At 47.5% G+C, this 18,581-nt stretch overlaps 2 protein-coding genes across 2 annotated transcripts in view; one reads left to right on the top strand and one right to left on the bottom strand.

Moving 5' to 3' along the window:
- IGSF8 (immunoglobulin superfamily member 8) overlaps nt 1-911 on the top strand; it is a 32,255-nt gene extending 31,344 nt beyond the window's left edge. Inside the window, exon 6 of the mRNA XM_075330696.1 lies at nt 25-911. Within this exon, the coding sequence (XP_075186811.1) occupies nt 25-146 (122 nt within the window). The 3' untranslated portion in view covers nt 147-911. The remainder of the gene's footprint in view (nt 1-24) is intronic.
- Nucleotides 662-18,581, bottom strand: part of KCNJ9 (potassium inwardly rectifying channel subfamily J member 9) — a 52,748-nt gene continuing 34,828 nt past the window's right edge. Inside the window, exon 3 of the mRNA XM_075330700.1 lies at nt 662-2,417. Within this exon, the coding sequence (XP_075186815.1) occupies nt 2,098-2,417 (320 nt within the window). The 3' untranslated portion in view covers nt 662-2,097. The remainder of the gene's footprint in view (nt 2,418-18,581) is intronic.

Below are 18,581 nucleotides of genomic sequence, written 5' to 3'. Positions count from 1 at the left end.
CAATGACCATCTGTTTTCTTTCAGCTCGCGACCTCCTCCTGATCCCAATGATTGTCGGCTTTGCCAGTGCTCTGGTAGTGGGCGTTACAATCTTGTCTACAGTCACCTGCTGCTACATACGGCATCTGCGTAGCCAGAAGCGGTGAGGGCACAAAGTCATGCACAGGACAATAGGGTGGGGTCTTCTCACCTTTTGTGTTTACATGAAGCACAATGGACAAGGTGGTGCTGGTGCGCAGACGCCATGTTTTAGTCTTGTGATCGTTGAGTTTCTCTTTAGCACTTAAATACATATGACTCCACAGGAAGAGCAGTGACCAGCCAATGGCCACATGACAGTCTATAGCTACCCTTCTCTAATGTTGGGGTCCTCAGGAAACCCTGTTTCACCTCAGCCAAACCTCTCCGCTCCTGCTGTATATGATTAGTGGCAGTGAGGGAGCCATGAGGGACACTACTCCGGTGACTACTGTGATTTTAATTGCAGGCACATGGACCCCATACTGTGACAAAGATCCAATAAAATGTGAATCATCCAATAACATCACAGCCTCCTGTAACATATCCCCTAATGGGAGGAATCAAGGTAGAGTGGTAGGAGGTGGTCATCAGTGGTGTGAGGAGTTACACGGTGTGATGTCACCTAGTGAGCGTGGGTAAATAATGAGCACAAGGCCAGGAGTAAGTCTCTTTATTGTACAGCAGCAGGCACAGAACCTTAACATTGTATGGACCAGGACCAGATCTAGTACCACTGCATTGGATGGATGTGCCTTCATGTTGACTACTCTGGGATGGACCGTGGCAGATGGGTTTAATTTTCTGGACACGTTTAGAGGGAGATTCTATAATGTGATGTCTGGGAGGAACAAGTTCAGAAGAGTCGCTTATGGGGAAACCGGCGCCTGCGTCTTCTACTATAACATCTGTACAAGGCATTGTGGGTAAAGTTAGGATTAACCCATGTACAGTGGTTAAAGAATTATTGGGATAAGGACCTGGAGAATAGAGGTGTGGTATGGAGGAGAGCTGTGATGCTACTTGAGAGGCGTACAAGGTCGGCATTGCTGGGTGAAAGGTGCTGCACATACCAGAACCTAGGCGTGAGCCGCCTTAGGAAAGAGTACGATTATGGTGTCGCCACACGAGAGGCACAGCACATACGAGGCCGATGTTGAATGGTGAGAGGCACAGCACGTATAAGGACTGTGTCGCGGGGTGAGAGGCCTGACAAGTGTGACTATGGAATCGCCGAGGAGCGATGCAGAACATACCATAACGGTATTGCCGGGCGAGAGGCATGGCATGTACCAGGACAGCAGCACTCGGCGAGAGGCACAGCATGTACCAGGATGGCATGCCCGGGCGAGAGGCGCATTGGGTATGAGTACAATTATGGCATCAGCAGGTGAGAGGTGCAGCACATACAAAGACGATGGCAAGAGGCATGGCACATATGAGGATGGCGTCTCCGGGCAAGAGACCCGACAAGTATGACTACGGTGTTGCCATGCAAGAGGCATGGAATGTACCATGACGGCATTGCTGTGCAAGGCGAAACACTACTAGGACGGCGGCGCCGGGAGAGAAGCATGGCATGTACCAGAACGACTGTGCCAGGTGAGAGGCGCAGCATGTACAAGGATGGCCGCTCCGGGCAAGAGGAGCTGCACGTACCAGGACAGCGGCACTGGGAGAAAGGCATGGCATGACTGCAACAGGCGAGAGGTGCATTAGATATGAGGACAGTGTTGGTGGGCACGATGTTCAGTAGGTATGAACATGTCGTCACCAGGCTCAGGAGACAAGTGGACATTCGCTGGGTGAAAGGCGCAGCAGGCAGGTGGACAACATTGCCGGGTGAAAGGTAGGGCAGGCAGGCGCCATTGCTGGGTGAGAGGCGCAGCAGGCAGATGGACAACATTGCCGGGTGAAAGGTAGGGCAGGCAGGCGCCATTGCTGGGTGAGAGGCGCAGCAGGCAGATGGGCGAAGTTGTGAGGATGGAGATGGTATAATATTTGAACCTTGCTTGGTTTTTAGAGTTTTAGCAGTTTGCTAACCAGAGCAGGTCAGGTGTTGTGGGGAGAGCTGCACATTCACTCCAGCAGGACCTGCTCGCTTTCTGGACTGCTAACACTGCCATTTCTTTGCTTGTCCATACCATCTTTTTCTGTGCCCTCTTCCACCTTCTCATCCAGCTGGCTGGGAATGGACCAGTAGAGATGGGCGTCCATTCTAGCAGCATTCTCAGCTAGCTCCCGGGCACTGCATGATGGAGTAGATACTTCAAAAGTCTGGTGAAATGTGTTGTAGTCCACCTCATAGAATCCATCCTCCAGACTGAGCACAGACATAAAGCGATGACCCCATAGCACCTCATCTACCAGGTAAGAGCTTCGTGCCTGGCATGTCATTCCTGCAACAAGAGAAGCATTTAATTTACCATCCATAGACGAGCCAGAGATCATCACTATACCAACCCAAACCCAGCCCAGCAACTGCGCATTATGGTATCAACTCCAGCCTGGCGAGAGCCCAACACTACTGAAGCCCAGACTGGCGGGAGTCCGACACGATGGAACCCCAGAGCGGCGAGAGCCCGGCGCTACGACAACCCAGAGCGGCGAGAGCCCGGCGCTACGACAACCCAGAGCGGCGAGAGCCCAGCCCTACGACGACCCAGAGCGGCGAGAGCCCGGCGCTACGACGACCCAGAGCGGCGAGAGCCCGGCGCTACGACGACCCAGAGCGGCGAGAGCCCGGCGCTACGACGACCCAGAGCGGCGAGAGCCCGGCGCTACGACGACCCAGAGCGGCGAGAGCCCGGCGCTACGACGACCCAGAGCGGCGAGAGCCCGGCGCTACGACGACCCAGAGCGGCGAGAGCCCGGCGCTACGACGACCCAGAGCGGCGAGAGCCCAGCCCTATGACGACCTAGAGCGGCGAGAGCCCGGCGCTACGAAAACCCATAGCATCGAGAGCTCGGCGTTATGTCGACCCAATTTTGGTCTTGATAAAACACAGTGGAGTTACACCAGCAGATGACATGGCTCCCCAAACAATCACTGTCAGGAAACCGGAAGAGGGGGGAAGAGGACACTCCCTTTTCCAAAGGCGAGACTCGCTCTCTAGCGCCCTACTTATTGTCAGGCCACTTGTGGAATTGCTTGACGATAAGCAATGAGGCCGCTATTCTACTACTATGTCAATTATTGAAGGGCTCCCGGTGAGCGTAAGGTATATATTCCCCGACTCATCTTCCCCTGATCTCACTGGTTGCCCCACAGTGATCCTTGGCATAAACTTGCTGCCACCAATCGATTTACGAAAACTATTGAGCCGAGCACTCTGGCATCGAGATAAAAGAAAAAGCTCAAGACTAAATTATATATTTAATCGCCTTAAGGGCACCCTAGATACTACAATATATACAAGATGGAATTAACAGCATATATATATGTCAGAGTACATTTACAGGTAAGACGTGGTCACAAACAGACAGACAAATCAAGCAGTTACCTTATGCATCTGGCCACAGTGGGGGCACTGTTAGACCAGGGTTTCATGGACTTTCTCACGTGTGTAGTACGCATAACCCCCGAGTAAAGACCAAGTAAAAATGGCCGAACTTGGGTTATCAATCCACACAAACTACCTGCCTCCTCCCACCTGGTGATCTCGTAGGGCTGTACTACTCCACCCCTTGTCCTGAGTCTAAAATGATAACTCAAAGTGAATATGATCCGCAACCCCGGACTGGGAGGTCTGATCGGGATGGGACTGGTGTCCTCGAATCTACCGGAGTCCCCTCTTCATTCTGAGTCCAAGCACAACTTCCCTACCTGACTCCTACTCGCAGTTCTCTATCTCCCTGCCCCAGGGCGCTACAATGAATCTGAGGGTATGCATAGATGCGGCTTGGGGGTCCCGATTCTAACTATGTAATGGGCATGTGGCTCAGGCGCACGGTAATATCATAGCTGTGTATGACGTTACGGAGTCAGAAATATGACCTCCTGCCGAGGCAGAGTCTCCTGGACCCCTTTGAAGCTTGTCAAGGTTCTGTAGTTTCCCACCCACTTCCTTCATGAATAGACATATCCCCCCCAGGGAGGTGTCTTCCTCTGGCTTGGTAGTGTAATTGGGATTTCACACCTTGGTTGAACATTTGCTGGGTCTGCGGGCAGCTGCAGGGAGGGGGTAAAATCTAGGTGTAGCAAAGATGGACAGGTCTATGTACAACATTGGTTATGGTTCTTACTGTAATGGTGGAACAATCCTCACAATCACTGATTGTGGAAACTTCACACCAGACCTCAAGCAGTTTGGATTGTGGCCTCTCCACTCTTCCTCCAGACTCTGGGACCGCGATTTCCAGATGAAATGCAACATTTACTTTCAACTGAAGACACATTGGACCTCTGAGCAACAGTCCAGCTCTTTCTCCTTGGCCCAGGTAAGACGCTTCTGTCATTGTCTATTGGTCATGAGTGGCTTGACACAAGGAATGCGACACTTGTAGCCCATGTCCTGGATACGTCTGTGTGTGGTGGCTCTTGAAGCACTGACTCCAGCAGCGTCCACTCCTCGTGAATCTCCCCCACATTTTTGAATGGCCTTTTCTTAACACATCTATCAAGGCTGCGGCTATCTTGGTTGCTTATGCAACTTTTTCTACCACACTTTTTCCTTCCACTCACCATTAATATGCATGGTTACGGCACTCTAAACAGCCAGATTCTTTAGCAATGACCTTTTGTTTCTTTCTTTGTATATGTAATTTGTATTGAGGCAGCCTTAATTGGGTTAATTGGGTTATGTCCCTGCATATACTGTATATTTAAGATTAAAATCAGTATTGTTCTAAATTATCTTTAACCCAAGTGTGGGATCTATCTAATGGTACATTAATGACAGGCGGCTCTTGAGCTCGATTTCTGGGTAAATGCCTTTTATTTACCATTACCTGTACCGGATGGCACACATGCGCGTTAGATCTGTCTTATTACATTTCTGGGTCTGTGGAGCGCATTAGCGTTCCATGACCATGAGGCGGTATGATTATTTCCGGGAAGATGGAACGCATATGCGTTCCATGAACCCTTCTCTTCCCATACTGCTTTGAGATGACTGTCGCACATGCGCAGCAGCGCTGTAACGTCAGCATTAGATCACATCCGGCCCTGCGGCACTGTTTCAGCACACGTAAGCCTAGCGGGAAATACCCACACATTTAAAAGACGGCGGTCGCGACGGGCGGATGCACTCATTCTGCAGGTAGCTGGCACAGTCGGGATTTATACACTGCTAGTGCAACCAGTCACTGTACGGAGGACGACCTGCCTTTTTACTGCAGGCCATTGATGTCGCACCATGGTTGCAAGTGCACCATAACATTTGAGGTATGTGACTGTATCTGGTTTATCTATTTGGCCTTTTTCTGGCTGCCTTTCTGGAGAGTACGTCTCTCTCTGGACAATATGTTGTCTATGATTCTGACAATGATTTTTCTGTTTAGATGGCCTTTGTGGATTTGTGAAACCATTGAACTTCCCCCCGATGAACCCCTAATTAAATGTATAGGAGGGAAACTCGTCGTCATACTTCGCTGGATGGTCCCGCCAGATAAGTCATCCCTGCTGGGATTTGTTATCAACTTATAGGCCTAGCTTGGTTATTGATAATATATATTAACCTTGCTTCTTTTTTCACAGCTGTGCAGATTGAATGGTCTGTTCATCTGGGTTATGGTTGCTACAGTGCTGGCCAAAAGTATTGGCTCCCCTGCAATTCTGTCAGATAATGCTCAGTTTCTTCTTGAAAATAATTGCAATCATAAATTCTTTAGTATTATCTTGATTTAATTTGTCTTCAGTGGAAAAAAAAAATTGTCATAAAGCCAAATTGGATATAATTCCACAACAAACATAAAAAAGGGGGTGGACAAAAGTATTGGCACTGTTTGAAAAATCCTGTGCTGCTTCTGTAATTTGTGTAATAACAGCACCTGTAACTTACCTGTAGCACCTAACAGGTGTTGGCAATAACTAAATCACACTTGCAGCCAGTTGACATGGATTAAAGTTGACTCCGCCTCTGTCCTGTGTCCTTGTGTGTACTACTATAAGCATGGAGAAAAGAAAGACCAAAGAACTGTCTGAGGACTTGAGAATCCAAATTGTGAGTAGCCTTGAGATTGCTCATGCTTACAAGTCCATCTCCAAAGATCTGAAAGTTCCAGTGTCTACGGTGCGCAGTGTCATCAAGAAGTGTAAAGCCCATGGCACTGTGGCTAACCTCCCTAGATGTGGAAGGAAAAGAAAAATTGACGAGAGATTTCAATGCAAGATTGTGCGGATGGTGGATAAAGAACCTCGACTAAAATCCAAACATGTTCAAGCTGAACTGCAGTCTGAGGGTACAACAGTGTCAACCCGTACTATCCGTTGGCTTCTGAATGAAAAGGGACTGTATGGTAGGATACCCAGGAAGACCCCACTTCTTACCCCGAGACATAAAAAAGCCAGGCTGGAGTTTGCCTAAACTTACCTGAGAAAGCCTAAAACGTTTTGGAAGAATGTTCTCTGGTCAGATGAGACAAAAGTAGAGCTTTTTGGGAAAAGACATCAACATAGAGTTTACAGGGAAAAAAAAAGAGGCATTCAAAGAAAAGAACACGGTCCCTACAGTCAAACATGGCGGAGGTTCCCTAGTGTTTTGGGGTTGCTTTGCTGCCTCTGGCACTGTACTGCTTGACCGTGTGCATGGCATTATGAAGTCTGAAGACTACCAAGAAATTTTGCAGCATAATGTAGGGCCCAGTGTGAGAAAGCTGGGTCTCCCTCAGAGGTCATGGGTCTTCCAGCAGGACAATGACCCAAAACACACGTCAAAAAGCACTAGAAAATGGTTTGCTAGAAAGCACTGGAGACTACTAAAGTGGCCAGCAATGAGTCCAGACCTGAACCCCATAGAACACCTGTGGAGAGATCTCATAATGGCAGTTTGGAGAAGGCCCCCTTCAAATCTCAGGGACCTGGAGCAGTTTGCCAAAGAATGGTCTAAGATTCCAGCAGAGCATTGTAAGAAATGCATTGATGGTGACCGGAAGCGGTTGTGCGCAGTTATTTTGGCTAAAGGTTGTGCAACCAAGTATTAGGCTAAGGGTGCCAATACTTTTTGTCTGGCCCATTTTTGGAGTTTTGTGTGAAATGATTAATGATTTGATTTTTGTTTCATTCTCTTTTGTGTTTTTTCATTGCAAGCAAAATAAATGAAGATAATACCAAAGAATTTGTGATTGCAATCATTTTCAGGAAGAAACTGAGCATTACCTGACAGAATTGCAGGGGTGCCAATACTTTTGGCCAGCACTGTAAAAGTCCACTGGTGGTGGCTGCAGATTATAGGCCGAAAAACTGGTGACAGGTTGCCTTTAAGAAACCCTTTAAGATATTTGCCTGCAACAGTTATAAATCATATTAGCTTGTTTTTCTGTGTTTCCCAGACACCTGGAGTTATAGTTCTAGTGAGAAAATACAGTACGTTTATAGTATCACTCAGTACCATATAGTTTTCTTATCAATGTTTACTGAGAATGTGCCCATGTTTATAGTATGGTAAAACATCTGAAATCAGGAGCCTTTGGCATGTCTCATCCAGTGACGTATTTGTCCAGTGTAGACTGACATCTGAAGAGTTGGCCACTCAGAAGAGGGACACTATATTGGACAAATGGAACCTATTAGAGTTTGTGTAACATTTGGTTACACAAGCAATTTGTTTTCAAGTGAGATATAGACTGGTGAAGATTACAGCAAAGTCAGAAGCCTGTTAACCTGTGGAGGGGACGCCCATGACACCAGTGTGGATCCCAGGAGTTTCTCAGTCTTCGCTGTTTTGCTTCTCACAGCTGATGTTTCCGGGCAGATGATGCGTGTAGCTCCTGGTGAAGTTTCATTTTATGTAGTGTGTAATGTAAGTACTTTTACCTTTGTGATTTATATTATGTAAAAGTGTACGCAACATCACACTATTTCCTGTTTTCTGTAATAATTTAATAATCATAATAAAATGAATCACCTTCTTTAAAGCCATATTTGATCCTTTTAAATACTTGGCAAAACAGTTACATGACCCTCTTCCCATTGGAAAAAATAAAGTTGGATCCAAAATGTCCGACTTCAAAATGGCCGTCATGGTCACCACCGCCCTGGTTAGTTGTTTTTTATGCACAGAATTGCACTTTTTTAAATCAACACTGTCTGATTATTTTGTGTACTCTGTTTATATGAATATAAATAAAGATTTGTAATACTTTTTCTACAATTATGTGTCTGTCTAAATATTCAGACCTTATATGCTTAGTAGCGACCAGTGGTCATTTGTAAGTAAATCTTCACAGTAACCACCTTTGGTTTCGATTTACTCCTTTGCACACTCTTGGCATTCTCTTGATGATCTTCAAGAGGTAGTCACCGGAAATGGTTCTCACTTCACAGGTGTGCCCGGTCAGGGTTAATAAGTGGGATTTCTTGCCTTATAAATGGGGTTGGGACCATCAGTTGTGTTGTACAGAAGTCTGGTGGATACACAGCTGCTAGTCCTACTGAATAGACTGTTAGCTGCTTTTTTCTTGCCATAATACAAATTCTATGTAAAGAAAAACGAGTGGCCATCATTACTTTAAGAAATGAAGGTCAGTCAGTCCGAAAAATTGGGAAAACTTTGAAAGTGTCCCCAGGTGTAGTGGCAAAAACCATCAAACGCTACAAAGAAACTGACTCACATGAGGGCCGCCCCAGGAAAGGAAGACTAAAGGGGGCTTTACAGGCTGCGATATCGGTAACGATATATCGTCGGGGCCACGTCGGTAGTGACGCACATCCGGCGCTGTTACCGACATCGCAGCGTGTGACACAAATGAGCGACGATCAACGAGCACAAAAACGTGAAAAAACGTTGCTCATTGACACGTCGCTTATTTCCTTAATATCGTTGCTGATGCCGGTACGATGTTGTTCGTCAGTCCTGCGGCATCACAGATCGCTATGTGTGTGTGACACCGCAGGAGCGAAGAACATCTCCTTACCTGCCTCCACTGGCAATGCGGAAGGAAGGAGCTGGGCGGGATGTTACGTCCCGCTCATCTCCGCCCCTCCGTTTCTATTGGCCAGCCGCTTGGTGGCGTCACTGTGACACCGAACGCACCTCCCCCTTGAGGGAGGGATTGTTCAGTCGTCACAGCGACGTCGCTGCACAGGTATGTGCGTGTGACGCTGCTGTAGCATTAATGTTCGCTACGGCAGCGATCACCAAATGTCGCATGTACGACGGGGGCGGGTGCTATCGCGCTCGACATCGCTAGCAATCTCTAGCAATGTCGCAGCGTGTAAAGCACCCTTTAGAGTCACCTCTGCTGCGGAGGATAAGTTTATCCGAGTCACCAGTCTCAGAAATCGCAGGTTAACAGCAGCTCAGATTAGAGACCAGGTCAATGCCACACAGTTCTAGCAGCAGACACATCTCTAGAACAACTGTAAAGAGGAGACTTTATGCAGCAGCCTTCATGGTAAAATAGCTGCTAGGAAACCACTGCTAAGGACAGGCAACAAGCAGAAGAGACTTGTTTGGGCTAAAGAACACAAGGAATGGACATTAGACCAGTGGAAATCTGTGCTTTGGTCTGAGGAGTCCAAATTTGAGATCTTTGGATCCAACCACCGTGTCTTTGTGGAAAAGGTGAACAAATGGACTCTACATGCCTGGTTCCACCGTGAAGCATGGAGGAGGAGGTGTGATGGTGTGGGGGGGGCTTTGCTGGTGACATTGTTGGGGATTTATTCATAATTGAAGGCATACTGAACCAGCATGGCTACCACAGCATCTTGCAGCGGCATGCTATTCCATCCGGTTTGCGTTTATTTGGACCATCATTTAATTTTCAACAGGACAATGACCCCAAACTCACCTCCAGGCTGTGTAAGGGCTATGTGACTAAGAAGGAGAGTGATTGGGTGCTACGCCAGATGACCTGGCCTCCACAGTCACCAGACCTGAACCCAATCGAGATGGTTTGGGGTGAGCTGATCCGCAGAGTGAAGGCAAAAGGGCCAACAAGTGCTAAGCATCTCTGGGAACTCCTTCAAGACTGTTGGAAAACTATTTCCGGTGACTACCTCTTGAAGATCATCAAGAGAATGCCAAGAGTGTGCAAAGCAGTAATCAAAGCAAACAGTGGCTACTTTGAAGAACCTAGAATATAAGATATTTTCAGTTGTTTCACACTTTTTTGTTAAGTATTTCATTCCACATGTGTTAATTCATAGTTTTGATGCCTTCAATGTGAATCTACAATTTTCAGAGTCATGAAAATAAAGACAACTCTTTGAATGAGAAAGTGTGTCCAAACCTTTGATCAGTACTGTACGTAAACTCTGTGCCAGTGGTCTGTTGTCATTGTACAATCTCCCTATGTAGTTATGATCTGTCTTTTTAAAAAAACCTTTCTTCACCTAATAAATATTTATAAATTGTTTTGCAACATAATCCACCTTGTCCTGCGTTTCTATTATCGATTTGTGGATTGCAAACTTCCCATGAGTTCCCGTACAGGTTCCCCTGTGGTTTTTTTCATGTTATACAATTTCTCTTTACTTAAGTTTTCTCATGGATTTTTCTTTTGTTCTAATATATAATAAACTCGTGAAATAGATCCCTCTGTGTGTAATGACTATCAGTGGCGTACCGTCAGTAGAGGCAGGCCACGCCACTGCTATGGGGTCTGTGAGCTAGAGGGGCCAGGGAGCAGCTGCCCGTGGTCTCAGCGCCATTACCGAGCCCCCCGCCCATGATCGCACTTTCAAATGTATTGGCATCGCAGATGCCGATACATTTGAAAGTAATGATGAGACCGAGTGCAGCGCTCCCGTTTCATCATTGTCCCGCTGTGTCCGTGCTTTCTGACAGCTCAGCACAGCGGTGATGTTACTACTGCGTGACAGTCGCTGCCATGTTGAGATGTGCAGAGACCAGACAGCGGGCAAACGAGGAGAAGCAGCGAGGAGAGGTGAGTATGCAGTGCCGGACGCTATCCACGGGCTGGTCTAGGGCAGGGGTCCCCAGGCTGGGCTGGGGCAGGGGGCCCCAGGCGGCTCAAGCAGCGGTTGTGCCGGGGCCGTCTGTGTCGGCCGGTGCTGCACTGCGCCTGCAATTGCTCGTGTACTGCCCCCATCTTGCTGCCGCATCTGCTAACTGTGACGTCACGCAGTGCGCCCTGCACTGCAGCTTCCCGCAGAGAGGATCTGTAATCGAGCCTGCAGGCTGGAGCGGAGACCAATAGGAGAAGGTAATAGATCCCCTTGTATGTGTGTATGTTTGTGTATATTTATATGTCTGTTTATATCAATGAGTACATATCTGTGTACTTATGTGTGTGTATGTATATGCCTATGTTTTTGTGCCTGTATTTGCGTTCTCTGTGCATGTATGTGCCTATTTGTGTGTCCACATGCATACACTGCATACAGTGTGTGCAGGCTTGTGCCTGTGTGTCTATGTATGTGTGCATGTCTGTGCATGAGCGCGTGCATGTGTCTACATATGTGTGCGTGTCTGTGCATGTTTGCCTGTCTGTCTACTTATGAGTGTGTGTGCCTGTGTCTACAATGTGCGTGTGTGTGTGCATGTGTTTGCCTGTCTGCATGCTCCCATATGAGTGTGTGTGCCTGTGTCTACATATGTGTTTGCCTGTCTGCATGTCTACATATGAGTGTCTGTGTGCCTGTGTCTACATATGTGTGCGTGTCTGTGCCTGTCAGGAGGTCTACATATTTGTGCGTGTGTTTGTGTGCGTGCATGTGTGTCTGCGTGCGTCTCTGTGTGGTCATATGTGTGTGCGTGTCTGTGTGAATATGTGCAGGTGTCTGTCTACGTGCACCTGGCTGCATGTGTACATTTTTCTGCATATGTGCATGTCTATTTGTCTGCCTATTTGTACGTGTGATCATCTGTGTATGTGTCAGCATGTCTGTACATTTGTCTGTGTCTATGTAAGCGTACATGCGTGTATGTGTGCATTTCTTTATCTACATGTGTGCCTGTCATCATGTCTGTGTGCATGTCTTCTTGTTTGTTTATGCCTGTGTGTTTACGTATGTATGAGTGTGTGCGTGTCTGCATGAGTGTTCATGTCTGTGTGCATTTGTATGCATGTGGCTGTGTGCATGTGTCTGTGTGCATGCATTTGTCTGACTGTCTTTGTATATCTGTGTGTCTACGTATCTAAGCGTGTGTACATGTATGTGTGTCTACATATGTTTGCATGTCAGTGCATCTGCGTATATATGTGTGTGTGTGTATGTGTGTGTGTGTGTGCTTGTCTGCATGCATGTGTCAGTGTGCGCCTGTCTGCATGTGTATGCATGTATATGGGCCCACATCACATCTTTTAACATCACTGCTATGCACCTCACTCTGATGTAATGGCGCGGCCTCGGATGAGTGGGGTGGCCATTTGACCGTGCTGGACATGAAGCCTCAAGAGAACGCCAGGGAGCGTAGGGAGGTGAGAAGAATCTTTGTTCCGCCCTCTGTGAATGGACAGAGTAGTGGGGTATTAGGAGCCCAGGATGGGGCAGTTTAGGGGCCTGGGATGGAGGAACATAGGGGCCCAGGATGGGACAGTTTTAAGGGCCTGGGATGGAGGAACATAGCGGCCCAGGATGGGAGACGTTTTTAAATAAAAGGGGCCAGGATGGGAGCTATTATTAAATACAGGGGGCCAGACATTATTTGTTTATGGTGGCAAATAGTGGAGATAATTACTGTAGGGGCAAATTAGGGGACATTATTACTGCCATAATATAACTTAATTTTGAGGATACTGTCTTCCATGGGGGGAACAAAATTCTGACGTAGTGTAGAAATTGGTGAAAAAGTGGAGAATGTTCTCTGAGAGTGATCGGCTACAGGTGACTGTGTATTACAGTATTTTCTGCAGAGTTGAGTCATGGCAGGAAGAAATAATAGCGGTCAGTGCCGGAGGAAGAGGAAAAGCGAAGATGAATAACCTCAGCTAGAGATGTCACTGGTAAGTCAGTGTTACATGTACACACACACTATACACTATATACAGAGCTCCTGTGTATGTCAATGCTGATCACTGTATTACCTGTACACTATATACAGAATTCCTGTCTATAATGTCACCGGTGATCACTGTATTACTAGTACACTGACATATATACAGCGCGCTTGTGTATAATGTCACTGGTGATCACTGTATTACCTGTACACTATACACATACACTATATACAGAGCTCCTGTGTATGTCGTCACTGGAAAGTCAGTGTATTACATGTACACAATCACACTATACTTTACTTGCAGAGCTTCTGTATATAATGTCAATGGGGATCACTGTATTACCTGTACACTGACACTATATACAGAGCTCCTGTGTATAATGGCACCGATGTTAATATTAGTGTTATTAGTATTGTGGTTTTTATTCATGATCATTATTCTAGTATTATTCAGTTACTATGTGGTCTGGTCATGGGGTGTTGGTATTTGACTCTTGTATGTGGTTGTATTCGGTCACTATGCCATCATATGTGGTCTGGTCTTAGTTTGGTGGTATTTCTATCTTATATGCAGTATTATTTGGTCACTATGTGGTCTCATCACATTGTTGCAGTATTTCTCACTTGTTTGCGGTATTATTCGATCGTTATGTCATCTGGTCATGGAGTTATGGTATTTCTCCCTTGTACTTGGCTGTATTTGGTCACTACGTGGTTGTAATTTGTTATCTGGTCATGGTGTGGCAGTTTTTCTCTCTTGTATATGGAATTATTTGGTCATTATGTGGTCTGGTCATAGTGTAGCGGTATTTCTCCCTTGTATGTGGTTGTATTCGGTCACTGTGGTGGTAATATGTTATCTGGTCACGGTATGGCGGTATTTCCCCATTGTATTTGGTTGTATTCGGTCACTGTGTGGTTGTTATATGTTATCTGGTATTTCTCCCTTTTATATGGTTGTATTCGGTCACTGTGTGGTGGTAATATGTTGTCTGGTCACGGTGTGGCGGTATGTCACCCTTGTTTGTGGTATTACTGGTCTTGGTATTCTGTTGTGTATGGAGGTCACTTTTTCTCTCTGATATCAATATGGGGAAAATTATATATTTCCAATAGAGATTAAATACTTGAAAGCTTAACCCCTCCCTGTTCTATGATTATGGCACTGTAGCAAATATGCACTTACAGTGGTTCCCCGCTGAAAACAAGTGGGGATGATTAATGTTATGTGGAGGAATATGTGGAATGTCTTATAGTACATGGAGGACTATGGGGTGCATTAGATGATATGGAGGACTACGTGGGGCTCATTCTGTATGGAGGACAATGTGAGGCCCATTATACTACATGGAGGTCTATGTGAGGCCCATTATAATATATGGAGGACTATATGAGGCCCATTATACTATATGGAGGACGATGTGAGGCCCATTATACTATATGGAGAACCATGTGAGGCCCATTATACTATATGGAGGACCATGTGAGGCCCATTATACTATATGGAGGACTATGTGAGGCCCATTATACTCTATGGAGGACTATATGAGGCCCATTATACTCTATGGAGGACCATGTGAGGCCCTTTATAATATATGGAGGACTCTGTGAGGCCCATTATAATATATGGAGGACTCTGTGAGGCTCATTATACTATATGGAAGGCTTTGTGGGGTCATTATAATATTTGGAGGGCTATGAGGGAGCCTTTATACTTTATCTAGAGTTATATGAAGGCCATTATACTGTGTGAAAGCAATTATACAGTATGAAGGTTTGTGTGGGGTCTGTGATACTGTGCGGAAGGCTGTATGGGGGCCATTATACTATTTGGACATTATACTATTTATTTTTATTTTTTTTGGGGGGGCCCCAATTAGAAATTCTGCTATGACAGGGACACCCCTGATGACTAAATTATATACAGTATACAGTGCCTACAAGTAGTATTCAACCCCCTTCAGATTTAGCAGGTTTGATAAGATGCAAATAAGTTAGAGCCTGCAAACGTCAAACAAGAGCAGGATTTATTAACAGATGCATAAATCTTACAAACCAACAAGTTATGTTGCTCAGTTAAATTTTAATAAATTTTCAACATAAAAGTGTGGGTCAATTATTATTCAACCCCTAGGTTTAATATTTTGTGGAATAACCCTTGTTTGCAATTACAGCTAATAATCGTCTTTTATAAGACCTGATCAGACCGGCACAGGTCTCTGGAGTTATCTTGGCCCACTCCTCCATGCAGATCTTCTCCAAGTTATCTAGGTTCTTTGGGTGTCTCATGTGGACTTTAATCTTGAGCTCCTTCCACAAGTTTTCAATTGGGTTAAGGTCAGGAGACTGACTAGGCCACTGCAACACCTTGATTTTTTCCCCTCTTGAACCAGGCCTTGGTTTTCTTGGCTGTGTGCTTTGGGTCGTTATCTTGTTGGAAGATGAAATGACGACCCATCTTAAGAACCTTGATGGAGGAGCGGAGGTTCTTGGCCAAAATCTACAGGTAGGCCGTGCTATCCTTCTTCCCATGGATGCGGACCAGATGGCCAAGGCCCCTTGGCTGAGAAACAGCCCCACAGCATGATGTTGCCACCACCATGCTTGACTGCAGGGATGGTATTCTTGGGGTCATATGCAGTGCCATCCAGTCTCCAATCGTCACGTGTGTGGTTGGCACCAAAGATCTCGATTTTGGTCTCATCAGACCAGAGAACCTTGAACCAGTCTGTCTCAGAGTCCTCCAAGTGATCATGAGCAAACTGTAGACGAGCCTTGACATGACGCTTTGAAAGTAAAGGTACCTTACGTGCTCGTCTGGAACGGAGACCATTGCGGTGGAGTACGTTACTTATGGTATTGACTGAAACCAATGTCCCCACTGCCATGAGATCTTCCCGGAGCTCCTTCCTTGTTGTCCTTTGGTTAGTCTTGACTCTTCGGACAAGCCTGGCCTCGGCACGGGTGGAAACTTTCAAAGGCTGTCCAGGCCGTAGAAGGCTAACAGTAGTTCCATAAGCCTTCCACTTCTGGATGATGCTCCCAACAGTGGAGACAGGTAGGCCCAACTCCTTGGAAAGGGTTTTGTACCACTTGCCAGCCTTGTGACCCTCCACGATCTTGTCTCTGATGGCCTTGGAATGCTCCTTTGTCTTTCCCATGTTGACCAAGTATGAGTGCTGTTCACAAGTTTGGGGAGGGTCTTAATTAGTCAGAAAAGGCTGGAAAAAGAGATAATTAATCCAAACATGTGAAGCTCATTGTTCTTTGTGCCTGAAATACTTCTTAATACTTTAAGGGAACCAAACAGAATTCTGGTGGTTTGAGGGGTTGAATAATAAATGACCTCTGAATAAACTTTTCACAATTAAAAAAAAAAAAGAGATAACATTCTTTTATGCTGCATTTCACACTTCCAGGCTGATCTACAGTCCAAATGTCACAATGCCAAGTTACTTCCGAATGTGTAAACCTGCTAAATCTGCAGGGGGTTGAATACTACTTGTAGGCACTATATATATATATATATATATATATACTAGAAGGTGGCCCGATTCTACGCATCGGGTATTCTAGAATTTACGTATTGTGTAGTTCATGTATGATTTTTGTTATATATATATATATATATAATATAGATGTTGTTGTGTGTAGTTACCAAGTGTTTGTGTAGGGCGCTGTACATGTTCTGAGTGTCGCGGGGGGTGAGAGCGGTGTTGTATGTGTGTTGCGTGTGTTGCGTTGTTTGTGGAGCGCTGTGTGTCTGTAGCGTTGTGTGTGTGTGTGTGTGTTGTGCGGTTTGTGTGTGTGTGGTGTGTTTTGGGGGAGGTATGTTTTGAGCAATGTGTGTGTTGTGCAGTATGTGCGTATATTTGTGTGTGCAGCGTTGTCTGTGTGTGTGGGTGTCTGTGTAGGGCGTTGTTTGTGATTCCTAGTGTGTGTGTGTTGTGCAGTGCGCGTGTGTGTGTGTGTTGGGGGGAGGTGTGCACCTCCCATCGTGCTCCATCCCCCATGCTGCGCACCCCCCATCGTGCTGCATCCCCCATGCTGCGCACTCCCAAACGTGCTCCATCCGCCATGCTGCGCACTCCCAAACGTGGTCCATCCGCCATGCTGCGCACTCCCAAACGTGCTCCATCCGCCATACTGCGCACTCCCAAACGTGCTGCATCCCCCATGCTGCGCACTCCCCATCGTGCTCTATCCGCCATGCTGCGCACTCCCCATCGTGCTCTATCCGCCATGCTGCACACTCCCAAACGTGCTCCATCCACCATGCTGCGCACTCCCAAACGTGCTCCATCCGCCATGCTGCGCACCCCCTATCATGCTCCATCCGCCATGCTGCGCACTCCCAAACGTGCTCCACCCGCCATGCTGCGCACTCCCAAACGTGCTCCATCCGCCATGCTGCGCACTCCCAAACGTGCTCCATCCGCCATGCTGCGCACTCCCAAACGTGGTCCATCCGCCATGCTGCGCACTCCCAAACGTGCTCCATCCGCCATGCTGCGCACTCCCAAACGTGCTCCATCCGCCATGCTGCGCACTCCCAAACGTGCTCCATCCGCCATACTGCGCACTCCCAAACGTGTTCCATCCGCCATACTGCGCACTCCCCATCGTGCACCATCCGGCATGCTGCGCACTCCCAAACGTGCTCCATCCGCCATGCTGCGCACTCCCAAACGTGCTCCATCCGCCATGCTGCGCACTCCCAAACGTGCTCCATCCGCCATGCTGCGCACTCCCAAACGTGCTCCATCCGCCATGCTGCGCACTCCCAAACGTGCTCCATCCGCCATGCTGCGCACTCCCAAACGTGCTCCATCCGCCATGCTGCGCACTCCCAAACGTGCTCCATCCGCCATGCTGCGCACTCCCAAACGTGGTCCATCCGCCATGCTGCGCACTCCCAAACGTGGTCCATCCGCCATGCTGCGCACTCCCAAACGTGCTCCATCCGCTATGCTGCGCACTCCCAAACGTGCTCCATCCGCCATACTGCGCACTCCCCATCGTGCACCATCCGGCATGCTGCGCACTCCCAAACGTGCTCCATCCGCCATGCTGCGCACTCCCAAACGTGCTCCATCCGCCATGCTGCGCACTCCCAAACGTGCTCCATCCGCCATGCTGCGCACTCCCAAACGTGCTCCATCCGCCATGCTGCGCACTCCCAAACGTGCTCCATCCGCCATGCTGCGCACTCCCAAACGTGCTCCATCCGCCATGCTGCGCACTCCCAAACGTGCTCCATCCGCCATACTGCGCACTCCCAAACGTGCTCCATCCGCCATACTGCGCACTCCCAAACGTGCTCCATCCGCCATACTGCGCACTCCCCATCGTGCACCATCCGCCATACTGCGCACTCCCAAACGTGCTCCATCCGTCATGCTGCGCACTCCCAAACGTGCTCCATCCGTCATGCTGCGCACTCCCAAAGGTGCTCCATCCGCCATGCTGCGCACTCCCAAACGTGCTCCATCC

Source organism: Anomaloglossus baeobatrachus, chromosome 12 (assembly GCF_048569485.1).
Source record: "Anomaloglossus baeobatrachus isolate aAnoBae1 chromosome 12, aAnoBae1.hap1, whole genome shotgun sequence".
In the NCBI taxonomy this organism is placed as follows: Eukaryota; Metazoa; Chordata; class Amphibia; order Anura; family Aromobatidae; genus Anomaloglossus; species Anomaloglossus baeobatrachus.
The sequence above is the reverse complement of the archived record's forward strand: the minus strand, read 5'-3'. Positions and strand labels throughout refer to the sequence as shown.